This window comes from Meles meles, chromosome 3 (genome assembly GCF_922984935.1).
Source record: "Meles meles chromosome 3, mMelMel3.1 paternal haplotype, whole genome shotgun sequence".
In the NCBI taxonomy this organism is placed as follows: Eukaryota; Metazoa; Chordata; class Mammalia; order Carnivora; family Mustelidae; genus Meles; species Meles meles.
Window position 1 is genome coordinate 88684712 of NC_060068.1, and position 27441 is coordinate 88712152.

General features: G+C 40.5%; 1 protein-coding gene and 1 long non-coding RNA gene across 6 annotated transcripts in view; one reads left to right on the plus strand and one right to left on the minus strand.

Moving 5' to 3' along the window:
• Positions 1 to 27441, minus strand: part of NLN (neurolysin) — a 100651-nt gene that overhangs the window by 2270 nt on the left and 70940 nt on the right. For 3 of the 4 annotated variants that reach the window (XM_046001007.1, XM_046001009.1, XM_046001006.1), the window contains 4 exons: positions 23946 to 24147; positions 11833 to 12019; positions 11384 to 11512; positions 9809 to 9945 (listed from right to left, as the gene is read on the minus strand). In XM_046001007.1, the coding sequence (XP_045856963.1) occupies positions 9809 to 9945; positions 11384 to 11512; positions 11833 to 12019; positions 23946 to 24147 (655 nt within the window). Of the gene's footprint in view, positions 1 to 348; positions 438 to 9808; positions 9946 to 11383; positions 11513 to 11832; positions 12020 to 23945; positions 24148 to 27441 lie in introns of those variants that run through there. The other variant, XM_046001008.1, reaches the window with a different exon arrangement.
• Positions 6984 to 14202, plus strand: LOC123939102. Of its 2 annotated transcripts, none has more exons than XR_006817809.1 (3): positions 6984 to 7293; positions 12699 to 12824; positions 13194 to 14202. It is a non-coding gene; the product is annotated as an uncharacterized LOC123939102 (long non-coding RNA). The 2 variants fall into 2 exon arrangements; XR_006817810.1 differs by lacking the exon at positions 6984 to 7293 and adding an exon at positions 11185 to 11285.

Here is a 27441-nt window from a genome sequence, read left to right on the forward strand (position 1 = left end):
AATTTTCCAAATCCCTAGATGCAAAAGAGAAAGCGGTAAGGGTGAAGAAAAAAGGGCTTTACTCTGTCTGGATGTTCTCTTCTGCCTAGACTACATTTCTGTCGTACTTCCTCAGTTTGGTAGCTATGAGATCTGAAGCTTACAAACTCTGGTCTTCTACATTCCTCTTTATTACTGTCTTGTCTCCTTAGAGTCTCAACAGAGAGCAAACAGATGAACAAAAAATAGCCAAATGGAATGTATAACAGATTCCTATGTTAGCCTATCTCCAATGTGATTTCAAAAGGGTTAGCAAAGTGAGTGTTCAAACAGGAGGTCTGTGTACCTGGAAACAGGGGCACCACTCCTGCCAAATGTAACCCCTCATCTTGATGAACAGCAGTAGGACAACAGCAATGTCCCATGGTGTAGGGTAAGAAAATTCTGTGGGCTCAGACCTAGGAACAAGGACCTTTGTAAAGTTTTCTTTGGGGAGGAGGTCTGGAATTTTAAAACACATCACAGTTACTTCTGCCTTTATTTACATAAATATATGAGCAAATAGAATGAACGAAGACGACTGTAATTCAGAATCAGTATTATTCAATATTTTCATTTCCTTTTCATCATCCTTTTTGGGAAGGAGAGCAAGGTAATTCAGTGAAGCCCAATTCTAAATATACTTGTAAAATAAATACATCACAGAGTAACACTTTGAAATTATTTCAAATAATTTCATATCATTATATCATTTGCTCAATATGACTAATAGTTATCTTTTTTAAAGATTATTTTGGAGGGAGGGCTCCTGAGTGGCTCAGTGGGTTAAGCCTCTGCCTTGGGCTCAGGTTAGGATCTTAGGGTCCTGGGATCAGAGCCCCAAGCCCCGCATTGGGCTCTCTGCTCGGCAGGGAGCATGCTTCCCCCTCTCTCTGCCTGCTTCTCTGCCTACTTATGATCTCTTTCTCTGTCAAATAAATAAAATCTTAAAAAAAAAAAAAAAGAAAAGTTAAAAAAAAAAGATTAGAGAGAGAGTGTGTGAGCAAGCAGGGAGCAGGGGAGAGGGAAAGAGAGAGCAAGAGAATCCTCAAGCAGATTCCCTGCTTTAAAAAAAAAAAAAATTAAAACAAATAACAAAACCCTGAAAATGAATTTTAATAAAATATTTTAACCAGTATATCTACATTGTTTCAACATATATCAATATATAAATTACTGAGATTTAACTTTTTTGTTGTAAGTCATCAAAACCCAGTATGGTTTTTACTTTTACACCCAATTCTTCGTGGCACTAGCCACATTTCAGGTGCTTGATAGCCACAGGGGGCTACCACAGCAGACAGGTGGAGGGCCTGGAACACACAATGAATCTTAGAAGGGATTGTTGGGAAATATTCTAGTCTGGCATTGAAAAGGCATGCAGTAATCTTGTTGCTTTATTTACAAGCTTTGGATACATTTTCTTAAAAAGGGTAGGGCCTGTGATCACTGGTATTTGCATTGCTGAAAACTCTGGTCATGAAGGCTTAGAGCTCGATTTAATGGTCTTTGGGGGAAAAAAATGACGTGTAGTTTTTTACTTGGTCTGCAGCAATTCCTGACTGTGAACAACAGCAATCGAGAAACTAAAATGTGAGTGATGGCTACTCCCACCATAGACTTTATTATTCTAAGTAGCAACAGCTCAGGGCTGTTGAGCCCAGTCTCCCTCCCTTCCTTTTCTTTGATTGCCCAATGTGGTTATATTTGCCTACAGTGTTCAATCAGCAGGGGGACTGGGCAGGCTGGGGAAGAAAGACTGCTAGCAACAGAGGAAGAACTTAGAAAATGTGAATTAAATTCATCTGCAGAATTACAAAAATATCTTAATCCCTTTTAATGGAAAAAAATGTAAATATATACTAAGAGCAGAGACAGCAGGGTCATGAACCCTATGTACCCATCATCCAAACTCCCTAATTAGTATTTACCTGCAGATGCTCAAGATCTGAGACACTTTTACTTATAAAAAGGCATATTTCATCCCACAAATATTATAGAAAGGTCAGTGAAAATCTAGGTTAAGGTAAAAAATAAGTCACCCACAATGCTGATATCTCACAAAACAGACTTATTTGTACAGAGGACTGTGGTTTTAGGGAGCAAAGAAAAGCAGCCTATTGAGCCAGCCTGCACTGGGAGGCGGCTCAGGGTTCTGCCCAACAGTCCGGGGGGGCCTCGGAGCAGGGCACTGTCCTATCTCAGGCACGGTGCTGGGCTCAGGTCAGCTCCGGTTCTGAGCAGCTTATGGCTCCAAACAAGGTGATTCAATTTCCTGAATTACAGGCCAATGGCCTTTTAATAGTTTCATTTCCTTCGCAATGAAGTTTGGAGAACAGTTTAAGAGTCATTTTGGTAACAGGATCTTGCTTTTCTTTAAAACAAAACAAAAAACCCCAAGAACAACAAAGAAAGAAAAGTTAAGTGAATTTTCGTGTTTTTGGAAGGTACCAGTTTTCTGGGTGAGAGAACACTGTCTGGGAGACATATGCCACAGGTCAAAGGAGTCTTTGCCCTAAGTTGTTCTATTTTGTTCACATAATAAAGAAACTTGAACTGAGAGGAACCAGAGAGAGAAGTTCTAAGGACAACCATGAAGATTTTTCATGTGGTAAAAAATCCCTCAGGACGATCTTCACATAGTAACTGTTCTATGAAGGGAAGTCACATTAGTCACCTGTGAGGTTTTAATCCTGGAAGATTAGAGTGTATCTATTGCCAACTGTGCAAATCCTCTCTAACAGTGATGTTTTTCTAAAGCAAGGTCAGGAGTCTGAGAGTCAGGGACAAATTCAAATTTTGCCTTCACCCTCAGCTCTGTGACCATGGGCCTCGGTTTCCTCACCTGTCAAGTAGAAATAGGCCTCCCTCACTTAGCTGATGGGGAATTAGAGATAATTTCAGTACATTGCCCACTCCCTAGTGTAACACATGGCATCCAGGGGCACTCAGTAATCCTCAGTGGTCATCCAGTCCTCCTCTCATTTTCGCCCCATGTTCAGTGTCTGATATACAGAGCAGGGACGCAGATGCATTCCTGATTTGGCATCTCCTTAAAATTAGTTCTGTCTCCTAATAAAACTAAAAAAAAAGCAAAAAAAAAAAATGAAAAGAGACTTGACCTCCATTATTAATAAAAAAAAAGACTCCCTAATTCAGTAGGAATATTAAGTAGGAGAGACAAGGCACTAATTTTATCTAAAAATATGTACCATTTATTTGAGGTAATATTTTATTTATTTATTTTAAAAGATTTATTCATTTTAGAGAGGAAGTGAGCATGAGTTGGGTGGGGGTTAAGGGCAGAGGAGAAGGAGAGAAGCAGACTCCCCACTGAGCATAGAGCCAACCTGAGGTCGATCCCATGACCCGAAGATCATGACACAAGCAGAAATCAAGAGTTGGATGCTCAACTGACTGAGAGCCACCCAGGCACCCCTTGAGGTAATGCTTTAAGAACAATATAATGGTGGGAAAGAAGGATGCCATCACCTATCAGTAACAAGAAAATGTAAATGGCCAACAGCTTGGGTCTCCTGCTATCTCAGGCCTCCCTATGGCAGCATGTGCAAACTTCCACTGCCTTCCAGCCCTCCCTCCTTCCTGTTGTGACTGACTCCAGGGAGCAGAGCCAGAGTTGTCTCCTTCCTACTCTGAGTAACAGCAGCAGGGCAAAGAGCATCCACCTGAGCACAGCTGATGACGATCAGGCATCCAACAGGCTCATTGGGCAGCTTTAAAAGTGGACTTTGAAACCTTTCCTTCCACAGCCCATCTGTGAACTCCTTCCCAACAGCACACCCTTTGTTTTCTATGAAGGTGGGGAGATCGTGGGTGGAAAAAGAATACCTTGGACAACAATAAAGAAAAAAGAAGATAGTCAAAGATTGGTGCTGGTAGTCAGGGAGACGGCAACGAGAACAGTGGGTAGGAATTTTTGCTTCATTAGAAGAGGCCTTCTGGGGGCGCCTGGGTGGCTCAGTGGGTTAAAGCCTCTGCCTTTCGCTCAGGTCATGATCCCAGAGTCCTGGGATCGAGCCCCGCATCGGCCTCTCTGCTCAGCAGGGAGCCTGCTTCCTCTTCTCTCTCTCTGCCTGCCTCTCTCCCTACTTGTGATCTCTATCTGTCAAATAAATAAATAAAAAATCTTAAAAAAAAAAAAAAAAAGAAGAGGCCTTCTGGAAACCTTAAGCAAAATTTCAATTTGTGGGGCAGACAGACAGATCTTTATTTATGGGGATGGAGATTAGGGAGGGAAAAAAAAGCAGGCTGGACAGCAGTAGGACCTGGACTGGGGGAAGGAGAGGCAGATGCGGACTACCATAATTGATGCTGAGGACAAACAAAAATGAATAAAACGCTCCTATTACAAGGGTCTTATGATCTAGAAGGTGAGATAAAGGAAGAGACGATTAACACTGCAGATGTTTAGGGCTCAAAGAGAAATACAGAGAAGGGTTGTAGGAAGACAGAGAAAAATTGCTTCCAATTGGTTGGGATGCAAGACTTAGGAGGTCTGGCCTTGTAAATATGCTAGAAGTCAGCTGGAAATCTATCCCATTTCCTTTCTTTATCCTTAAATCAGGCAGAATTTAAGTCTGTTAGAAAAGGCTGAGGTATAAGAAAAATCAGCTTTGGGGTGGTATATCAGGAGTGCTGAAGCAGAAGTTAATCCATTTGGAAGGACCTGCTGGAGAGAAAATGTCATATTTGCCCTTAGCAACACACTATAGCAGGAACTGGGTCTAGAATTCTAACTGAAGGGCACTGGAATACTTGGCTTTATATTACACATTCTCTGTCAGTTAATTCCTTTCATGTTAACCCCACATTCATCATGTTTCTGTATCTGTTACTGCACGTAAAGATCTAGCTACTTCCTAATGGTGTTACAGGTTAAAATACAGTGACACTTGATTTTATTTCTTCTTCATTGACGGAAAAACAGAGGTTAGCAATTTCTCTAAATGCAAAAGAGGTGAAAGATACTTCCAGCTTAATAATATAATTGCCTTTGAATCCACAATGTCTATTACCTCTTAGGAAATTTTCCCACAATGAAGTTGCCTTATAAAAAGAAATGGCCCTAGTTAAAATGCCCCCATTTTTTTTCAACCCTATGATTAGCTGCTGTATTTTGAAACTACATTTGGTGACCTTAAAGATATCTTCAAAGAGCTTGCTGGAAAAGTGTTATTCCCAAGCAGCTCCCTTCCACAGTTGTTTAAGAGATCAGTTGGAGAAGGAAAATATACCTCTGACAATGACACTTGGTCGCACTCTACTAGAAACAAAGACTTTATTTAACAAACTAATTAAATAGTTCAGATGGTCTATTTATTTATAATGAGGAAAACACAATCACAAATAAAACGAGAGGTAGCAAACTTTTGGCTATTATAGGTAAGTGGCCAATTCTAACACTTTGATAAAAGCCTTCAAAACAGAATGAAACCATTGTAGCATAAAATATGCTAGTGCTACATTTGGTATTCAGAAGACTATAGGTTTGGGGTGCCTGGCTGGCTCTGTTGGTAGAGCATCTGACTCTTGACACAAGGGTCTGTGAGTTCAAGCCTCACCTTGGGTGTACAGATTACTTAAAAAAAAAAAAAAAAAAAAAAGCTTTCTGTTTGGCCCTTCCTATTCTTGTTTACCCAGTGAGTAGGGCACTTTCCATTTAGGCTTGCTAAGATCTGGAATGTTTCTCAGAGCAGACTTTGAGCTTTGCCAGATGGGAAGAGGTTATAGAGAGAAGGCCCGGAGATGTTCTTTTGTTAATACCAATGACCAGGACCAATAACGTCAACAGTCCATGATCTTTTAGTCTTCAGCCTCTCTGGAGTCTGGAGACTAATAGCAGGCTCTGATTCCTTGGAAGGCCACCTCACTATCTTCCCAAAACAATTCAAACACTTACTAGGTGAAACTAACAGGTCATTATGTGTCAACCATATTTCAATTAAAAAAAAAAAAAGTTGTCAACCTTACGTAGTTATAGTGGCACCAATATATACTGAATTGTGATGCATATTAAGAAATCTAAGGACAGTCTAATTCTCCTTCCTTTCAAGGTGTCCTTTTATTTGTTTGCTTGCTTGCTTTTGTTGTGGTTTATTACTGAAAGTTTCTAGAGTCTACTATTTATCCTTATTATTACAGAATTTTTTATAATGGCTTTGGGAAACAGTCTTTTTAACTCACTGTGCTGGGCAATAATAACTGGGCCCTTCCTACTGAAAACTTTGCAATTCCAGAAAATATAGCAGAACTCAATGATGAGGAAAAAAACATAACTCATACTAGGGAGAGTGAGGGCCTTGAGACAACAAAGTCTGGATGAGACACTGTGATTGCTCTGATACCCATGACTTCAGATAAAATTCACTATTTCCTTATACTATAAAGATTCTTTCGGGGCACCTGGCTGCTCAGTTGGAGGAGCATGCAGCTCTTGATCTCCGGGTTGTGAGTTCACGTTCCATGTCGGGTGTAGAGATTACTAAAAATAAGTATATAAACTTAAAAAAATTCTTTCTCTTCATCACAAGAAACCTATAATAATGACTGATTTTTTTTTCTTCAATGGGATTACTGTCTCAAATACTAACTTTTAATAAGTGGGTATTTGAATTTTGTTAATCAGGTATTACTTTAAAGCAAACATTTGCAAAAAAAAAAAAAAAAAAATTAAAGCAAACAAAACCAGACAAACAGTACACTGTAGTAAGGAGCAAAACGGCTATTTAAAAAGCTGTTCTAGTATCTGCCATGGCAGGGAAGAGTTTGAGGGTGGGGTGCAAAGGGATTCCCCTTGGTCACTGGAGCCAGATTCAATACTGTTATGATAGCAGGGGGGCAAGAATAGATAGACATGCTATCTCAGAGTATTTGATAGGAAAGAGAAAGGAAGGGATTAAAGTGAACTTCATGGCATAAAATGAGTAATATACAGCAATGTTGAATCCAGAATCATAGTAAAACTGAGAACTGTTTTTAACATTACAAGGCAACAATTCCAAGTTGTTGGGAATTTTGCTTTCTCCAAGTTCAGTCCAAGTCCCTGGTCTAAATTACAAGTAGTCTGGCTGCCTGCCAAGCTGTGGAGCCTGAGAATAAGAGGAAGTACATAGAAGCATAGTGGCAGGGATTGAATCTGCTGGCCTTGAACGTTCCCTGGGGTCCACTGGGATCTGCACTTTGGCTGTTACCTTGACAGATGGAAGAGTTGGAGGGTCCTGGAGATACGGCCGCTTGAGTGGAAGCACAGAGGAGGTGAGTGAGAACGCTTAACTGAAAAAGGTATTGTAGCACTTATGCCAAGAAGCCTCACCAACTAGTAAGAGCCAGTAACACAGGTCATAATCGCACCTTTATATAACTAGACCTTGTGTCTCTTTAATTATTGTTTTCTGACTTCTGCAGTTATATGTGTTCTATGTAAAAATAAGGAAAAGCTCCACAAAAAGCACAGAAAAATATTTAGTATTTAAATATTAAATCAAGTTATCAAGTTATCACACGAAGCTAGGAAGGGACATTTTGATGTACTCTTTTTCTTAACACATATTTTAAAATAAAAATTTGTATTCTGTGGTACAGAATATTTTATAATTGCATTTTTTCACTCTGTGTAAGAGTTATATTAAAAATTCCAGGGGCGCCTGGGTGACTCAGTGGGTTAAAGCCTCTGCCTTCGGCTCAGGTCACGGTCCCTGGGATCAAGTCCTGTGTTTGGCTCTCTGCTCAGCAGGGAGCCTGCTTCCTCCTCTCTCTCTGCCTGCCTCTCTGCCTACTTGTGATCTTTGTCTGTCAAATAAATAAATAAATAAAATCTTAAAAAAAAAAATTCCAGACATAAGAAAAAACTTGTTGAAGCCCTTTTCTTATGCCCAAGTTCATTCTGCTCTCCAAAAATTGGAAAGGCCATTTGTGGCTGGAATGATTGGAAGATTTCATAAGTGAGTGGCCATTTGAGTAGGGCCTTTCAGGATGGTAAAAATTTTAAGAGGCATAGATAAGAAGGCACACATTTAAGGTGGAAGAAAGAGAATGAACAAATTTGTGAAGGTGCAAAGACCTATAGGAACACAGAAATTAGGCTGACATACAGAGTTCTGGGAAGTAAGGAAGGGATTTGATGGTTACGCTAAAGACTGTGAACAAGGAGAGGAATAACAAGAAGTAGGAAAAAAAAAACCCAAAAAAGAAAAAAAATGATAGGTAAGGGCCTTTGAAAGTTGGCAACTGGGTCATTTATCAGTGGTAACTCTGGAGAGAGAGTAACTTTCCAGTTCAGTTGGTAGAGGCAAAAACCAGATAAAAGAGGTTTGCCAAGACTGTTTGTTACAGCGAGAAATTAGGCTATAAAAGGAAGAACAACTGAGTAGTAGCAATAGGGCTATCAGAGTCAGCATCAATAACCCCAGTTTTTTCCCAAGATGGTAAGCCAGTAAGGTTTGGTATGACAGACATCCCTGAGACGGAAGGAAAGAAGTACTGAAGTATACGAGGTGAAAAAGAAGATGAAGTACTCAGTCTTGATGGCCTTGCTTTTCTTCGTGGAGAGCAAAGAGGTAGTGAGAGACTCAGGGGAGCTCAATAAGGGAGGTGGGCAGGACAGCAGAGGAACACTGGGTATTCAGACAGGTTGGATAGGATGACTGTGTAGTGGGGCATATTACTGGACTCACAGGATCTTCTTGGGAAAGGTCTGAATCCCAAGGACACCATCTCTAAGTGAGATGGTGGAGGAATCCAGGGCTGGGCACTTAACTGAAGGTCATGCAGAAGTCAAGATATTTACGAGAACAGTCAGTGGTTGAGGAGTGTAATAGGCTGGCCAGGGAATGGAAGGAGGCGTCTAGTGACTTAAGAGGCTGGGAAGGGTGGGATGGAAGATGGTGTGATTGGAAAGGCTAGTGTATAGAATGTAGGTGCTCCGGAGGTGAGTTTTTGGGTGGGGTTCAGTGGGGAGGGTGGTCTAAATTACAGCAATGTTTTTCAGTATGTATGTGTGAGGCCCTATGCAATCCAGAAACATGAAATTTGGGGGAACCAACCAGTTGGCTAAAATAAGCTCAGGGAGCCTGATTTTGATAATTTGTTCTTCTAATTTCTGAATCAAACAGAATAAAACGCACACTGGAAAATGCACCAGCCCTAGAAATAATCTCACAGCTGAGTCTTCAACAAGAGTGGAGACTGGGGGACTGTAACTCAGGAAAGTTTGGCTTGTAGCCACCTGGCAGTCAATTCACTGTACACAGAAAGGAACGGTTCAGGTTAATGAAGCGGCTTAAATTACTCAGAGGCATTTGGGTTACAAACTACATAGTAGGTGGGGTATGCCAGCCACAGAGAAAGGGTACCACCCACAGAAAATGTATAAAGAAACTGTGTGGAGAATATTAGAACATACGAGACCATTTCTATCAGGAAGGAGTTTATCTTTCTTTCCCAACCTCCTATAAAACGAAAACATTGTATGGCACATGTCAAAACTAGCTGCTACAAACGCTCAAATGCATAAACAAAGCTTTGAATTTTAATTATGCAATATATTGGAATGTTAATAAGCAAGAAAATGCAGTAGGTTTTTTTTTAACTTATAGAATTAATCACTTGTGCACTGTAACCTCATGATGTTTGACACGAAAAGATGCAAGACTTAAAAGCTGTTACCAAATCTCTTACTCTAAAATCTAGGTGTAATAAATATTTTACACTAGGAATTAAAGGGGAGGGAGCAATTGCGAAATTAACAAAAGGAGAGAAGAAAATACAATACCTCGGGATTCATTATCCCTTCTTTTTTAAAACAGCTGTAAAACATGTCCATGGAAAATACTTCACTCCAAAGATATCCATAATATTGGCCATCATATCCCCCTGCCAAATGTCCAAAAGTGGCTGGCATATTTGTGCCTTTAAAGAAAGATACATTTCAATCAATGTGATAGCCAGTGTTAGTAATCAGGTTATCAGCTGGCTAAAGTTTCCCTATGGGGAGTGCAGACAGCTGGGGAGAAGAGGCAAGCAGGATCTTACCTGTAGTACTCCCTGGGTTTACCTGCCCTTTGCCAAGATGTTTACAAATGTCTCTGCTGTGATGACTCAACCTCGGAGATGGTTTCGGCCCTAAGCTGTGGAATGCCTAACAATAGTTTCAGAGGTTTTGTCCACACCCACCAGATAGCTCACTGTTACAGAACTCTCAGTCCTTTCTTATCCCCCAGACACTAGCGTCTTACAGACACTCTAATTGTAAGCCTACTCTTTGTCACCCCTCTTCATATCTAAAAATGTGTCAGAATGGCACTTACTGTAGGTTCATAATTACCAAAAAATAACTCTTTCTTTAAAAAGCTAAAAAGGGGGCACCTGGGTGGCTCAGTCATTAAGCATCTGCCTTCAGCTCAGGTCCTGGTCCCAGGGTCCTAGCATCGAGCCCCCACATCGGGCTCTCTGCTCGGTGGGAAGCCTGCTTCTCCCTCTCCCACTCCCCCTGCTTGTGTTCCCTCTCTTGCTGTGCTTCTCTCTGTCAAATAAATGAATAAAATCTCTAAAAAATATATAAAATTAAAAAGCTAAAATGGTTTTACCAACTCAATCTACCTCTAGGGCTACTTTTAAAAAGCATTTTTGTCAAAGTGGCCTCTGGCACAAACTTGTTGTATGGTCTACTATAAACAGATCACAAAAGGAAGTGAGGAGCTTGAACTGACTCAGTTAACTCTTCTGACCTTCAGTGTCACTATAAATGTGATGGATACATTTAAACGACTTCATTGGTGGAAAAAAGTCGCCTTACCAAACTACGTACACATGAATAACTAACTACATGTTGGCTTAGAGTATATAACTATAAATGTGAATACACAGTGTGTACCTACCCACCCACCCACACGAATGCCAGGTTAGAAAGTGCTAGATATACCACTTTAACTGATCTGAGAACCAAAAACAGCGACAAGGCAGAAGTTTGTGCTTCTCTCTGAAACTGCCCCTTCAGCCAATTTCTTAGTGAGATCACAGGGAAGTCCTAGTACACACAGAGGGAGGAGCCAGGTGGGTGGGGCCAAATGTGAAGGGCGTGCTCTGCTCTGGGGTGGAGGCCAATTGCTTAGGCCTGATTACACTAAAATGCTGCAAAGCGGGCGCCACCTGTCCTCCGAGCACTTTTGGGCGGGATAAGTCATACGGACTTCTTAAGCTTATCTCAAAATCAGGGCCTGATTAGAGGAATCAGAAACAAAGGACATGAGGTAAGCTACCTGACAAACTCTACCTTCCCTGGCAGGGCTGGTAGGAGGATACCCTATGCCTAACAGAAAAAATGAACTCGGGTCTTGGTTTTACATACCTGGAGTAGCTGGGACACCTAGAACCTCTGTGCAGTATTTGGCATATTCATCTGCGGCGTCCAGCGATGCATTCGTGTGCAGAGACTGATCAACTTTGCTCAAAACAATCTGGCGCAAGGTCAGAAGACCTAGTAACATAAGAATGTTCCAGCATGTTTTGGGTAAGAGAGAACTATGTGTTCTAGTATCCCAAGATCAAAGATTTCAAAAACTGATGGCTGCAGTACATACTGCAAAATGGGAGCAAGGTATCTCATTTAAAAGGAGATGGATTTTGTTTTCTTGGACACAATCCCAGTATAGTTAGCTGTCTTCCCTCCCCAGGTTAGCACCCTGAGTGTACCATTATTACTAAAGGGGAGATGCGTTCTACAGAAGAAGAGGCCAACAGTTCTCTCTTGAGCAATTCTAATAATGTATTTTCCTTTTCTAAAATTGCAAGTCATACCTGTGTTGACCAGTCTGGAAGCAACAAGTTTTTCAAGCAGATCATCCATAATGGGGCTTCCATCTTTATAATGTTTTGACAGTCTTCGGAGGGAATCTGTGTCCCACACCCAGTTCTCAAGCATTTGTGATGGCACCTCTACAAAGTCAGTTTCCACATTTGTTCCACTAAATCGTGCAAAATCGGTCTAGAAAGTAAACACAGGGGTCTCTTTTTTAAAGCACTAAATGAAAACTATGTATGTGATGAATCGTAATTAAGCCTCTCTAAAACTTTAGCACCTGGCTGGCTCAGTCGGGAGAGCATGCGACTCTTGATCTTGGGGGTTGTGAGTTTGAGCCCCACAGTAGGTACAGAGATTACTTAAATATTAAAAAAAAAAAAAAAGAAAAGACTCTAAATCTTAAGTCAGAATCAGAGTCAACTGCCTCTTTGAATGAAGGGTTAGGATAACTTCAAATTTAAATGAAAACAAAAGGCAGAGGCCAAGCAGCCTGAAAAATAACCACCAAGTACTCTATGTTAAATTAGTATTTCATTCTTTTGAATCATAGACAAACGTGGAACAATCATCAGGAAACATCAGTGAAAAAAAAAATCAGTCAGAGTGGAAACTAGCCTTAAGTTTTGGAAGTAAAAAGAGTAAAAAAAATTTTTTCCATTAAAAACGAGTAGATTTAAGACAATTTCTCCCTACTTCTCTTTTCTGTTTGCTTCCCTTTGTTTATTCAGTACATGCCTTTCTGGGGCACTCATCACTCTGCAATTTAACTACTCAAGTTTCAGTCAAAATCGAAGAGTTAAATGACAATACTGCAGACAGGTATCCTTCGCATGTGTATTATGTTTTGTATCCTAAATTGCAGATGAGTGATTCTAAGAAAGCTGTGCGGTAGAAAGCCTCGTCAGACCTCTCAGGGTACAAGAGGCTACCTTAACACCAGAAGCCACTTCAGTGGGAGTCAGAGCCATGGATTAGCTGGCAAGTGGGGGTGAGTGAAATGCAGCTATCGTTTCCTGGACAAACAAAGGATGCTCAGAAGTTAAAGCATCTCTTTAAAAATAAAGGACTTATTCTGAGGGTGTGGGCTAAGAGTTAAAAAAAAGGTTTTGTTTTTTTCTTTTTTTTTTTTGTTAAGTGAAGGTTAGCAAATTGTTGAGTCAGGAAAGCTCTTGATCTTTAGAAAGAGGGGAATTCACTAGAGCAGCTGATGTTTTCAAACCTGCACCCCATCCGCAGAACTTCTATAAAATTGACACTGACAAAGGAGATTTAGCCTTAAACCAACTGGGTCATCTGTGGGATGGGGGTTGTTGTTGCGTTGTCTCTCTCTGAACCTCTGTGCCGTTTCCCTCTTCAGATGTGTGACGCCCAGCCCTCCCTGACTTCATCATCCCTGGGGCTCTGCAGGAAAGGGAAAGGAAGAAGGGCTTAAGCGCCAGGAGGAGGGAGCAGATGGGACACCGAATCAGCAGCAGAGAAAGATTCTGCTTTTGGCCCACGGCAGAAGCACAGATGTCTAGGCCATTTCACATTCTGCCTTCCCCTCTTTATGCAAAAAAATGTTTTGCTTGACTTCCTATTATGATTGCGCTGATTCTAGATATGAAGAGCTGCAAATCCTGAAGGGCCAAGGGGAATGAAATGCACTAGGCGCTGGAATTAGGCCACCTGCGTTTGAGGACATCCCAGTAAAAAATTCTTACAGGAAAGAGGCAAGGGTTCCAGAAAACTGAATATTTTGCCTCTTTCTGGTATATAATCTTCTAAAATAACAAACATCCTACACTTAGATAAAACAACGTGATACAATAATCATAACAGATGATACCTATTGAGGCTTCACCACTCAAGGCACTATGCTAGGCCCATTACATGGATATCCGATTCAGACTCCAAAACGACTGTATGAAGTACATACTGTGATCTCTGTTTTGAGATAAGGAAAACTGAAACACACTGAGATTCACAGGAGAACTAGGATTTGAAACCAGGTGGTCTGACTCCAGAACCCACGGTTTGAACCACAACCACTACAACGCCTCTCTAACTTATAAGAAAAATGAAAAACGTAAAAGGTTAAATTAGGATGTTCCAAAGTGACTAAATCCTCCTGGGCATTATCTAAAGTAGAAAAGTCTTATATCAAATTTGCCTTCATAAGAAGAGTAAAACTGAGGTTTCAGCTGTACTTCCTTAGAAATCCTACTTCCTCTCTCTACTGGACGATGCTTCAAGGATCAGACCTGAGGCTGGGTGTCAAGGTCAGCCTTTGTAACCACCTCTCCTGCACTCCGGATTCTGGCATACTAACTGCATGATTTTCTAAGGATTACAGTTTTTAGATAAGTACTTATAGAACTAATAAAGGCAAAAAATCACACCATCAGTCACCACTTTACAATTATTTTGACAAAAATATACATTTTCTATACTTTGCTTGGGTGAATATTTTTTGGTCAGCATTTGCATATGGGGGTGCAAACCAAGCCCAAATAACAAAATGTGTGTGTGTGTATGTTTGGAGGCGGTGATGGTGGTATTTCAGAACCTAGAAAAACATGAACAAATGAATAACTCATGAGCTAAAATTGAATAAAATAAAAATTAACGAGTTATGTCATTCAGAGTAGAGAAGAGAGGGCTTATTCTGTCCAAAGCCATTGGGTGGTGCGGGGAGAGAGCATAGCGATGAATGAACAGATCAACAATGTCTTCTAAAGAACAAAAGGAAATGTTTGCAAGGAGTAGAAGCTAAAAATAACCCTACTGCTTACTAATTTCCCGAAAGTCAGTCATGCTGTTTCTCTGTGTGCCCTTTGAGCAGTATCATTTAAATATTTTTCAAATGAGGAGGACAAAGAACCTATGAATTCAAAAGCTCAATTTCCAGCAAACAACTAAATTCTGAAAAGAAAGGAACCCACAGTCAGCCACTGTATAAGTCTACAAAGAAACCCTGAACAGGCCTTAGGATCCACGAGCCTACTGGGGGTCTGACACTCAAAACAGCATGACTGCTGAATGATTACTCACTGTTGACCAGCCAGCAAACACCACTCCCTCGTTTTAAACTGTAGGTTCCAAAGTACCCTCAAAAGTCCTTTATATAGTTTTCCACAAGAACAATTTGAAGGTGTTGAATATATAGTAGCTTCCAGGCTATAGTAACCACTGATGTTAATATACATCCCAGATAAAGCAGAGCATTGTGAAATAAACAAAAGTAATCTGATTAACAAATCATTCTGTAGGTGATACCTCAAGAAGTTTTAGAGCATAAATGCTGCAAGAAATGTTCTGACAATAAAAGCCTAGAAAACAATGTACACTCAGATTTCTGTTTGGTTATAATTTCTTGAGAGGAAGAAAGTTGTCTAAAACAATGAGGATTTTCATCATTACCTTTTTTTAACAGACAATAGGATGCTTAAAATTTTTACAAGAGATCACTTGATGCTATAGAGATTAACTTCTCAATTTAGATAACATAACAGGAGCTAGAGCAAAATTATATAAACTGGAGCTCAAAAGTCATGTGAGCTTTTGGTGTCTATAAAGACCGAAGTCTTAATGGATTATTGTTCTAATGAAACGACCGAATGCTTTTAGGGGTTGCAACGGAAGTTTTATAGTCATGATTCCACATCCCAACTCAAAGAAAAAGCAGTTGCTGAAATCAGTTAAGTGTACTGTTTAGAAAAAGAAAAGGCCCCAGGAGAATGGATTCTGGCTGTGTAAGGTGACCCCCTGTTGATTTCCTAGCAGTCATTTCATAGCCTGACTTGTCTGATTTACCCCTAAATCCAGGGATGCTCAGATGTTTATGTAACAAAGCATCAGAAAAAGAAAAGTGCCACTGTCTCCCAGACTCTGCCAGAAATAGAGGGTTAAAGTTCATACTTTTAACTTCACATACACCTACCCATCAATGGAAGTAATAATAGTAGTAAAGAGACCCTGAAGAACACTTTGCTAACTTGCTTATTAATCTTCACAGCAGCCTCATAGTTTGGCAGATCAGTATCACCACCATAATTTAAAAGACAATCCGCAAAGGCCTTAAATACCACCTTTTTTTTTTTTTTTTTTTTAAGAAAGAGAGAGAGAGAAAACTTGCCTCTGAGAGTGGTCAGGGAAGGTGGTGGTGAAGGTAGGATAGCAGGGAGGGGCAGAAGAAAAGGGCCAGAGAATCTTAAGCAGGCTCCACGGCCAGCAGAGGGCCTGAGGCTCTGAGATCATGACCCAAGCTGACATCAAGCGTTAGTTTTGTGTACATGTGTGCTCATATAAGGAAATAAACACACAAATGCATAAAATAACAAACAAGAGATCCTGAAAGAAATCACTTCTAACACTGATGATGGAATCTCGAACCATGCAGGGGTGGGGATAGGGAGCAGAGGCAACAAGCTTGTTGATAAGTGTTTACTATACTAGAAGGCTGAAAAAGAAAGGTCACCTTTACACAGAGGGAAATGTGGAACAAGATAAATTCATTCATTCCACATATGATTCCATGTGGTTGATTTAGAGGGAATGTCATTCAAGAGGCTGAGGAGAAAAATGTCTGTCTGACAGGAATACATACTTGGGAGATCAAATTCCAACCACAAGACACAGTGTGGTCTCTAGCGCATGGGACTGAGAGCACAAAAGTGGTTATGGGCCATAGGGTGGTGAAGAGCATGACCATCAGATCGTGGGTGAACCATTCAACCCTCCCGAGTTTCAGTCTTCTCTACATGGAAATGGGAGGAATAACAACAGTTTAAGAAGTAAGTAGGTTAGTAAATCTACTTCAGGAAATAACTGTGAGGATAAAATTAACTAATGAATGGAAGGCACTGACTGCAGCGTCTGGCTCACTAAATCTTGGCTGCTATTATCCTTCTTAGCCTGCCCAGTTTGCCTAACCACGTATGGTCTTGGCTGGTCTGATCATGCTTGTCCTTGGCTTCCTCCAAGGATCTATTTTTTGGTATTAATACTGAAGACCAAACAAATGCACATTCTTTTTAACTCATTTCCCACCATTCACAATATTCAAAACTGCTCATTCTGCTCTAGCTTCAGGAATCAAATTTCCAAAGAGCCAATCAACATGTTAAAACAGAAAAACAAACACAAATCTGATGGTTCTTTTTTAAAACAGATTCATTTAAGAGAGAACGCGCATGCAGGAGAGAGTGTACATGAGCGGGAGGGGTAGGGGGAGAGAGAATCCCAACCAGACTCTCCGATGAGCACAGAGCCTAGGCAGGGCTTGTTGTCAAGACCCTGAGGTCATGACCTGAGCAGAAACCAAGAGCCGGAGGCTTAAGCACTATGCCACCGAAGCGCCCCTAACCCTGATGGTTTCTAATCACCTTCTATAGATCTTCACCCAAAACTCTGCTGAGGGTAGGCATTTGTGAATTTTTTAAACAGGAAGTGACAGTACCTTGCCTAATGGCAACCTTTTTCCTCCTCTTAAATTATGACTTGTGTGTTATATATTGATCCTCAAAGGGTTATGTATAAATATTTTTAGAAGAATACTTCAAATATGTATGGCACTTAATACTTTCCCAAGTACTTTTCATACATTATTAAATCTTGCAGGCACCCAGGGAAGTAGGTATGAGAATTGTTGTCCTCATTTATGAATGAGAAAAATGAGATGGCTCAAGAAAGTGCAATAACTTGCTAAAAGTCCCATAGTCTGGCCCACAAGTACACAGATGATTTTTAATGCAGTGTTTGTTTTTTTTTTAATTAATATTTACTTATGGGATAGAGCATTTACAAGCTGCAGGAGGGGCAGAGTGTGAAATCCCAAGCCAACTCCTTGTCAAGTGTGCAGCCCCACACATAGGGAACTGATCCCACTACCCAGAGATCAAAACCAGAGATGAAACCAAGAGTTGGACGTTGAACTGACTGAGCTACCCAGGTGTCCCTAAGGCACTGTTCTTATCCTAAACCTAGGGTGCCTTCCGGACCCCTGTATCACTGGGTTTATTTACAAGACAAGAAGCTCTCTATTAGGGGCGCCTGGGTGGTTCAGTGGATTAAGCCGCTGCCTTTGGCTCAGGTCATGATCTCAGGGTCCTGGGATCGAGCCCCGCATCGGGCTCTCTGCTCCGCGGGGAGCCTGCTTCCTCCTCTCTCTCTGCCTGCCTCTCTGCCTACTTGTGATCTCTCTCTCTCTCTCTGTCAAATAAATAAAATAAAATCTTTAAAAAAAAAAAAAAAAGAAGCTCTCTATTAGTCTTTTGACCAAATTAACATATTATCTGGAATTACATAATTTGAAGTTTTTCTGCCTTTCCATCCTTTTCACTTGTAAGTAGTAAGGCTTGATTGTGATTCTGTGTTGCTTTAAGACTTCTTTATTTTATCTTATTATTATTATTCTTTTTTGAGAGTGAGAGACAGCGCACACACATACAGGAGAGTGGGAGAGAATCTCAAGCAGACTCCATTGTGAGCAGAGCTTGATGCAGGGTTTGATCTCACAACCATGAGATCACTATCTGAGCTGAAACCAAGAGTTGGATGCTTAACCAACTGTGCCACCAGGAGCGCCCTGTGTTGCTTTAAAATAATGATCTCTAATAGTCCACAACTCACTACTCCTAATGTGCACACCAACTCAGATATCATTATGGAAGCTTTTAAAAAGCATTACTTTTCCTTTCTAGCAAAGTTCAAAAGGCCAGTGCTTACTGAGGGATCAAACCACGGTAAAGTCAAGAAATAGGAACAGATACTAGAGATGCTACCTCTTGATTGCTATCTTCAAAATTATATGCCCCATAGTATTAACACAAGAAAATATAGGTGAAACTCATCTCCTGAATGTTGAAATAGTAGACCTATTGAACTAGTGCACCTACATGTTTGAAAACTGGATGTTCTGGCAGCCACATTTAAATATTGCTATGACAAGCTCCAACGAGCTCTTCTGGTCATCACACTTGCACAATGCCAAAGTGGGGAACCCAGACACTGAGCTGCTATATCTTAAAATCAATCTAGTAGATGTGTATGTCATTTTTTTTTTTTTAAACTAGAGAAAGAGAGAAAGGAAGGGAGGGGCAGATGGAGAGGGAGAACTTTTTTTTTTTTTTTTTTTGAGAGAGAATCTCAAGCAGGCTCCTCACCTAGTGCAAAGGCTGATTCGGGGCTTAATCAAATAATCCTTAGATCATCACCTGGGCCAAAATCAAGAGTCAGACACTTAAACTGACTAGCCACCTAGGGACCCCTGTATGGCAAATATTTAATTCATTATGTATTACTCCGAGAAGTTAGAAGTATTACTAAATACAGAAGCTATTAAGCTTCTTATTCACTACCACCCAGTTTAGGTCAATACAAAAGGTTGTGAAATTATTATAAAGCTACAGGAAAGTGATTGTGTGCCTACTACTCTTGAGACAAAAGTACTGATTATTGGTTCTCTCTATGATTAACTTAAAAGTTCTTTGTAACATTTTCCAATTGAGGGGTGCCTGGGTGGCTCAGATGGTTAAGCATCTGCCTTCGGCTCAGGTCATGATCTCAGGGTCCTAAGATCGAGCCCCACATCAGGCTCCCTGCTCAGCAAGGAGCCTGCTTTTCCTTTCTCCCTCTGCTGCTCCCCCTCTTTGTGCTCTCTCACTCTCTCTGTCAAATAAATAAATAAAATCTTAAAAAAAATAAAAAATTTTAATTGAGCTATAGTGGACATATAATATTATATTAGTTTCAGGTGTACAACATACTAATTCAATGTTCATATCTTTAAAAGTTCTTAAGACATTAAAGTACATTTGAAAGAATAGACAAAAAATATTTTTCACAGATAATCTCAGGAGGAGATGACCAATCAAGGGATTGTACCATGTATATTTAACTACATGACACATTTGGTGTTCATGGAGGAAGTTAGGCAAACTATAAGAATTGAAAATAGTCCCCTGTTTCAAGACAGAGACCCCATATACAAACACGATCATCTCCATATATACTGTTACCAGCATATCAGTATATATACTGATTAATGTATATATTATTTTTCATAGTTTATGTATTTCAGTCATGAGTCAAAGAGCTCTAAAAGGGCATAACACCAGGAACATTATTTTCCAGCACTAAAAGTGGCCATCTCAAAGGATCAAAAGTAACATAAAAGATCATGAGAATAACAGAGTGGTAGAGAAATACATTATGAGCACGTGGTAAGCATATGATATTCAGGTTCAAAGAGGACTGTTCTGAAAACAAGAACACACAGGAAGAGCACTGAAAACCCTTTGCAAGAATCACTATTATCTATGATCAAGACACCGAGTTACCTTCTTGTGAAATCATTAGCTGATCATCCATATACAAATGAGGAAACTGGGGGCGCCTGGGTGGCTCAGTGGGTTAAGCCGCTGCCTTCGGCTCAGGTCATGATCTCAGGTCCTGGGATCGAGTCCCGCATCGGGCTCTCTGCTTGGCAGGGAGCCTGCTTCCCTCTCTCTCTCTCTCTGCCTGCCTCTCTATCTACCTGTGATCTCTCTCTGTCAAATAAATAAATAAAACCTTAAAAAAAAAATGAGGAAACTGCTCTAACCTGGGAGTTCTTTAATTTGGAATTCATTATGGTCTGGGCTTCAAGGAATCTGTGAGCCCTTTGGAGCCCTGTGTAAAACTCTGAGTATATGAGATGTATGTACATTTTCTTAGAAGAGGTATCCACAGCCTAAATCAGACTTTCAGACAATCCTCGTATCCAAAAAAGATCTAGTATTCTAAAAACATTAGTTTATGTGTGTACAAATATATAACTGGATCTTGGATAATCTAAGTAATATTCCAAAAGTCTGAAATTTATTTATTTATTTATTTTAAAAAGATTTTATTTATTCATTTAACAGAGAGGGAGAACACAAGCGGGGAGAGTAGCAGGCAGAGTGGGGGGAAGAAGAAGGCTCTCTGCTGAGCCAGGAACCAGATGTGCGACTCGATCCCAGGATCTTGGGATCACGACCTGGGCTAAAGGCAGCCACTTAACGAACTGAACCACGCAGGCATCCTGAAAAGTCTGAAATTTCAAAAGGTATTTGACTTTTCTAAATTACTCATAAAATATTTTAGAAAGATGGAAACTAGACTTATCCTAATTACAGGAAGCGGCCATAGAATGGATGCAGATTAAAATAAGTATTTCAGGAACCCTATAGCTGTGAAAGTACTCCAAAACTGTGTAAGAAAGAAAATTTAGGTTGTTCTGGAAGATTTCCTTTCCTTAGATGAAACACAGGACAAAAATTGCTATATGTTTAAATAAACATGGAAACACCAGAATGTAAAGATAAAAGGTTTGAAAGAACTAAACAGTTTTTTAATAATAGTGACTGTAGTATTTTGGAACTGAGTGGGTGCAGTTTTGGTTATTACAATGACTAGGGGCTATTCTGGAGGCCAGGGACACAAGATGTCTAGGAATGAACTGCACATGTCAGGACAAAAAAAATTGTCCCATATGCTGCACGCCATTCGTATGTCCTACTGGACATTCACCTAAGTAAAAAGTCTATAATTAAGTGAGCCTGGGTTTAAACGAACTCCACTGCATGTATTTCTGTAAAGTATTTTGTACCCATTTTTAATTTCCAAGACTCATTTTTTTTTTTTTTTTACAATTTTATTTATTTATTAGAGAGAGAGAGATATCACAAGTAGGCAGAGAGGCAGAGAGGGAGAGGGAGAAGCACCCTCCCTACAGAGCAGGGAGCCTGATGTGGGGCTTGATCCCAGGAACCTGGGATCACAACATGAGCCGAAGGCAGATGCTTAACTGAGCCATCCAGGTGCCCCAATTTCCAGGACTCTTAACTATGGGGATCACCTATGTAAATCAAAGCAAGATTGCTTTTTTGCTCGTAACTTTCCCAAGAAACATTCACCATTTTGGAAAATCGTGTCACCACTGGTGCTATCGACCAATATGGAATGTCTCTGTTCCCCCCAATTCATATGTTGAAACCTATTTCCCAACGTGATGATAGGAGATGAGGCCTTTGGGAGGTAGTTCGGTCATGACAGGAGAGCCTCCATGAATGGGATTAGTGTCCTTATAAAAGAGATCCTAAGGAGCTCCCCCACCCTTCCGCTATGTAACCACATAGTGAGAAGGCACTGTCTCACAACCAGAAAGCAGGTTCCTACCAGATACCAAAACTGCCAGCACATTTATCCTGGACTTGTAACCTCCAGAACTGACTGAGAAATAAAATTCTGCTTCTTCTAAGCCACCCAGGCTATGATATTCTGCTACAGCAACCTGAACCAAGACAGTTGGCAATACCAGTCTAGCGCTTGGCTGACAACACAAACACAAATCAGTCTGTAGTTTTCACTGCTGGATTCAGGGTTATTCCTAATGAAGACTTCATTATGTCTTACTACAGAGCCATGTCCAGGCATCTATCGGGAAAACATAAAAATGGTATTTATTTTATGTTCAGTGAGGACATTGTGTCAACTAAAAAAATTCTCTGTATGGAGAAAGGTAGTTAGGGAAAAATGAGTAAAATCCAAATGGAGTGCTAAGTCTAGTTAGGAGTACTGCAGCAATACTGGCTTCTTGGTTGTGACAAATCTGTTACAGTAACACTAGACGTCAGCAGTAGAGGAAACAGGGTGAGGGGTATGTGGGCAATTTTTGTACTATCTTTGTAACTTTACCGTAAATCGAAAACTATTCTAACAAAAAGCTTCTTTTTTTTTTTTTTAAAAGATTTTATTTATTTATTTGACAGAGAGAGATCATAAGTAGATAGAGAGGCAGGCAGAGAGAGAGGGGAAGCAGGCTCCCTGCTGAGCAGAGAGCCCAATACGGGACTCGATCCCAGGACCACCCAGGCGCCCCCAAAAAAGCTTCTTATTAAAAAGTTTGCCTTTAGGGCGCCTGGGTGGCTCAGTGGGTTAAGCCGCTGCCTTCGGCTCAGGTCATGATCTCAGGGTCCTGGGATCGAGTCCCGCATCGGGCTCTCTGCTCGGCAGGGAGCCTGCTTCCCTCTCTCTCTCTCTCTCTCTCTGCCTGCCTCTCTATCTACTTGTGATCTCTCTCTGTCAAATAGATAAATGAAATCTTTGAAAAAAAAAAAAAGTTTGCCTTTAGAGATATACAGAGATTTCAAATCTGGAAAACTGTTCCTCCATTTCTGTTAATATCAGTTTTCTAAACTGTTAGAACTACTAACTCAATGTTTTCTCATGTCAGATAACAGTCAAATATTAATAAGCTCATGTGGATTATCCTCAAATAGTGTGGCCCTAGTTTACTGAACTGTATTACAAATCAGTAGCAATGCACTGCACACACATACGCCCTTCTGGACAAATTCTTCACATGGTTATACTATATTATCTATGATTTTAATTTGAAGCTACTCATAGGAGGTGTTTCAACATATTTATTATTAAAAATGAGTAGAGTCTGAGGGGCACCTGGGTGACTCAGTGGGTTAAGCCTCCTGAGTTCGGCTCAGGTCATGATCTCAGGGTCCTGGGATGGAGCCCCGCATCGGGCTCTCTACTCAGTGGGAAGCCTGCTTTCCCCCTTTCTGCCTACTTGTGATTTCTCTCTCTGTCAAATAAATAAATAAAATCTTGAAAAAAAAAAAGGAGTAGAGTCTGAGACAGTTGAAAACCACTCAACTAAACAAAGCATTAACAAGCAGAAAAGAGAGATTATAGCAGTTTATCTGTTCCTATGGAGAAGAAAAGAATAAAATAGAAAAAGCAGAGTATCTATAAGAGTTGGTGATAATCTTATTTTTCCATAGGATGGTATTCAATGAAGATCCTTCATCAGGGGATTAACCTCTGAGCAAAAAATATGCTATGTAAGAGGAGTAAGAAAAATTTTGTTTTTACAGAAGGCCTATGAGATTCCAGGACCCTGGGATCCTGACCTGAGCTGAAAGCAGATGCTTAACTCACTGAGCCACCCAGGCACCCCGCCTATGAGATTCTTGAGCATGTTCAGCTTCTGAAAAAACATGAAGGGGAGGAACCAAAAAGCAGTAGAAAAAATAAAAAGCCGGGAAAACAACTGGCAGATTTAAGATTAAAAAAAAAAATCACTCACCTGTGCACAAATCTGATGCATGACGTGACCAAATTCATGGAAGTAGGTCCGCACCTCATCGTGTCTCAGGAGAGAGGGCCGGCCTGCTGTTGGCTGCGAGAAGTTCACCACGAGGGCAGCCACGGACATCATGCGGTTCCCATCAGGTAGGAGGCAGCCAGGCTGGAGACCAAAGCAGGCTGCGTGGTTGTACTTTCCTTCCCTGGGAACCAGAAGCATCACTGGTAAGACAGGAACATTCTTCTGTAGCAACAACACTGCTGTGACCTCTCTCAATCACGAAGCCTTATTTGATACCAAAGGATGCTTTGAAACACGTAATCTACCCTTGAGAAAGTAGGTCATTATATTAAAATGGATAAACTAAAACTGTGCAGACAAAAACCCCACTATCACTGCACATGAGTTTTATCTCCAAGGTTTCTTCTGTGGAAAAACTGTAATGTAAGAATCAAGAATATACACCACACCCATTGTAGAGTCCAATGTTTACTTTGATGGGATCTTACTTTCCTTCTTCAAAGATGGTGTCACTAAATACTACATTATGTTAAAGCAAACTTGAAATAAAAGATATAGTTTGGTTTACTAAACAGATTTTTCTTAAAATCAGAATTGATAAGAACCAAATACCAGACAATAAGATTGTTCCTTTTATTCAAGGAAGGAAGAATCAGTGTTCACAATTAAATGTGCTCCTCTTATAAACTAGTCAGGCCTTTTTGAAACAGAATGCTTTTCGTTAGCTTGGGAAAAACATAAATTACACTATAAAGTTGTCTATTTTTAAACAATGGGGTATCAATGATGGTCTCTCAAAAAGCTATGTGCAATTGGATTTTATTCTAGAAGTAGGTTTCCATCCCCCCCCCCCCCCACCCCTCAGAGGATTAGTAGTACATTCAGGTTTGGGGTAGAACATTTTACTTTGATAGGTTTTGATAGATATACACCCTTGTTTATATTATCTTTCTTGGTGACTCCTTATTGACCTGCTTTCCCTGCTGCTGCTTTTCAAGTTAAAAAAGCAAAACAAAACTAAACAACCAGCTTTTTCCTGCTTCCTATGATGTGGTACAAAGCTGGAAAGGATACTGCTCCTATCCATAACAACAATATGCTACACAATCTCCAAATCACCACTTTTCTTGAATTCATCACTAATGGGAAGGCAATCAAGTAACTTATAGTTTAAGACTGATGTCACCAAGGGGAGAGGCAGCAAGGAAGCAAGCGCATTTTTTAACCCAGGGCAAATACTACAGAAACCAGTAAGAGAAGTCTTTTAACAAATTGTTAAAGGCCACAGTGGACCAGAGAAATCGGGGAGCCCCTGGGCACTATAGATAAGGACGTTCTGCCTCTGTGTGCAGGGTCTTCACCCAGAACCTCGCTGAGGCCGCACACGAAGAGGGTAGCAGGCTGATGCCCTGCTGGAGCATCAGTCCTGATGCAGGCCTGGAGAGGGAGCAGCTGCCTTGACAGAGGAATGAAGCATTGCCTCACTTCTCTGAGGGAGAGCAAGAAACGCTGTTGTGCTAAGAGCACTGGAGAAAACCCACTGCCAAGGCCAAGAGAACAGAAAAAATCCTCTACTTCTGAAGGAAAGACAGGAACACAGTGTGTGCCAGACCTACAAATGAGATCTACTCAACAGGCTGAGTCAGCACTGAGCAGGGACATGGGAAGAGAAGGCAGACAGAGGCGGGGACAGAAGCTGTGGATGGGTACCCCAGAAACGATACACTAAATGTGATAACCGGTGCCTCAATGGGCTACTCAGGGCTTTTTACAATAATTTCATATAGTTGATTGTAAGTGTGTAAACAGATCTATAAACCTCATTTTTAACAGGGGAAAACTAAAGTAATCTGGACATGTTAACCCTATTATATTTAGTGCTTCTTAGTACATTAAGAAAGGCCAAAAAATGTGTTTTTTTCCCCCCAAAAGCATATTCTTCATTTGAGAGTAATATGGGTGCTACCGTTTTAGACAGACAAGGGCTGAGATATTTGGAGAACTTTTAAAGTCTAAGAATAGCTTAAAAATCAAGGACTTTCGGGGCACCTGGGTGGCTCAGTGGGTTAAGCCACTGCCTTCAGCTCAGGTCATGATCTCAGGGTCCTGGGATCAAGTCCCACATTGGGCTCTCTGCTCAGCGGGGTTCCTGCTTCCTCTCTCTCTGCCTGCTTCTCTGCTACTTGTGATCTCTCCCTGTCAAATAAATAAATAAAATCTTAAAAAAAAAATCAAGGACTTTCTACTGATTTAAAAGTCAGTGGCATCGAGGGGTTTTTAATCTTTCCTTTTAAGAAAAAACTTGATTTATTTAATTTTAAAGTCTTCTTTATTCTGACATTTTACCTTTTTCATATTTTGTCTATAAAATCATGATTTTTAAAAATGTCCCTATCACTCTTTCCCTAAGTGACCTGAGGTGATGGTTCTGCTAGTCACTTGACCCAGAAAACCCTACAAAATCATGCAAATCAAGAGTTTCAAATTTTCATGTACACTTTAAGAACATATGTGAAACTGCCCAAGCCATCAAAGGTAGACATATCCAAGAAGCCACCAAGTATCTGAAGGATACCACTTTGTGAAAGCAGTATGGGACATTCCATCGCTACAACGGTAGACTTCGGAGGTGTGCCCTGGCCAAAGAGTGGGGATGGACACAGGTTGCTGGCCCAAAGAGAGTGCTGAATTTTTACTGTTTAAAAATGTTTAAAAATGGAGAGAGTATTGCTGTACCATAAGGGTTTAAATGTAGATTCTCTGGTGAACAGTGCCCCCCAGATGCGGTGTAGAACTTACAGGGCTCCTGGTCAGATTAACCCATACATGAGCTCTCCTTGCCGCACTGAGAGGATCCTTACTGAAAAAGAGCAGACTGTTCCTAAGCCAGAATAGGAGGTCACACAGAAGAAAAAGATATCCCAGAAGAAACTGAAGAAACAAAAACTTATGCCCCAGGAGTAAATTCTACACAAAATTTAAAAAATAATAATAAATTAAAAAATAAAAATGTCCCTATCAAGCATCTTATGTTGGAATCATCAGAGTATTTTTGGTTTTGTTTTGTTTGAGAATTTCAGTATTCAGTGAATAAACATTGAAATGTGATTTTAAAAAAAAGTAACAGGTTTTTCTTAAACCTACTCCAAATATCCTTTTTTGAGTCACTGAGAAAAAAACAAGTTACTCCATCTCACTTTTAGGAAGTGACAGGAAGGTGACAGGAAGTGAATATTAAGTAGGTCACTACTTTCACAAGAGATGGGCTTCTGATTCCCAGCCTAGCGCTACTCGCAAAGGTCAGATCTTAAAGTGCAAAAGAAAGCAACCCTACGTTGGCGGGGAGACAGCAGGTTGGGGTGGCAAGAACCACTATCTGTGACCCTGGAAGTAGAATCTGGGGACAGTTCTAAAAGACTCCAGGGCTGAAGGATTTCCCCTGAAAGAATTTCTGGCTTAAAACTGCATGCTAACA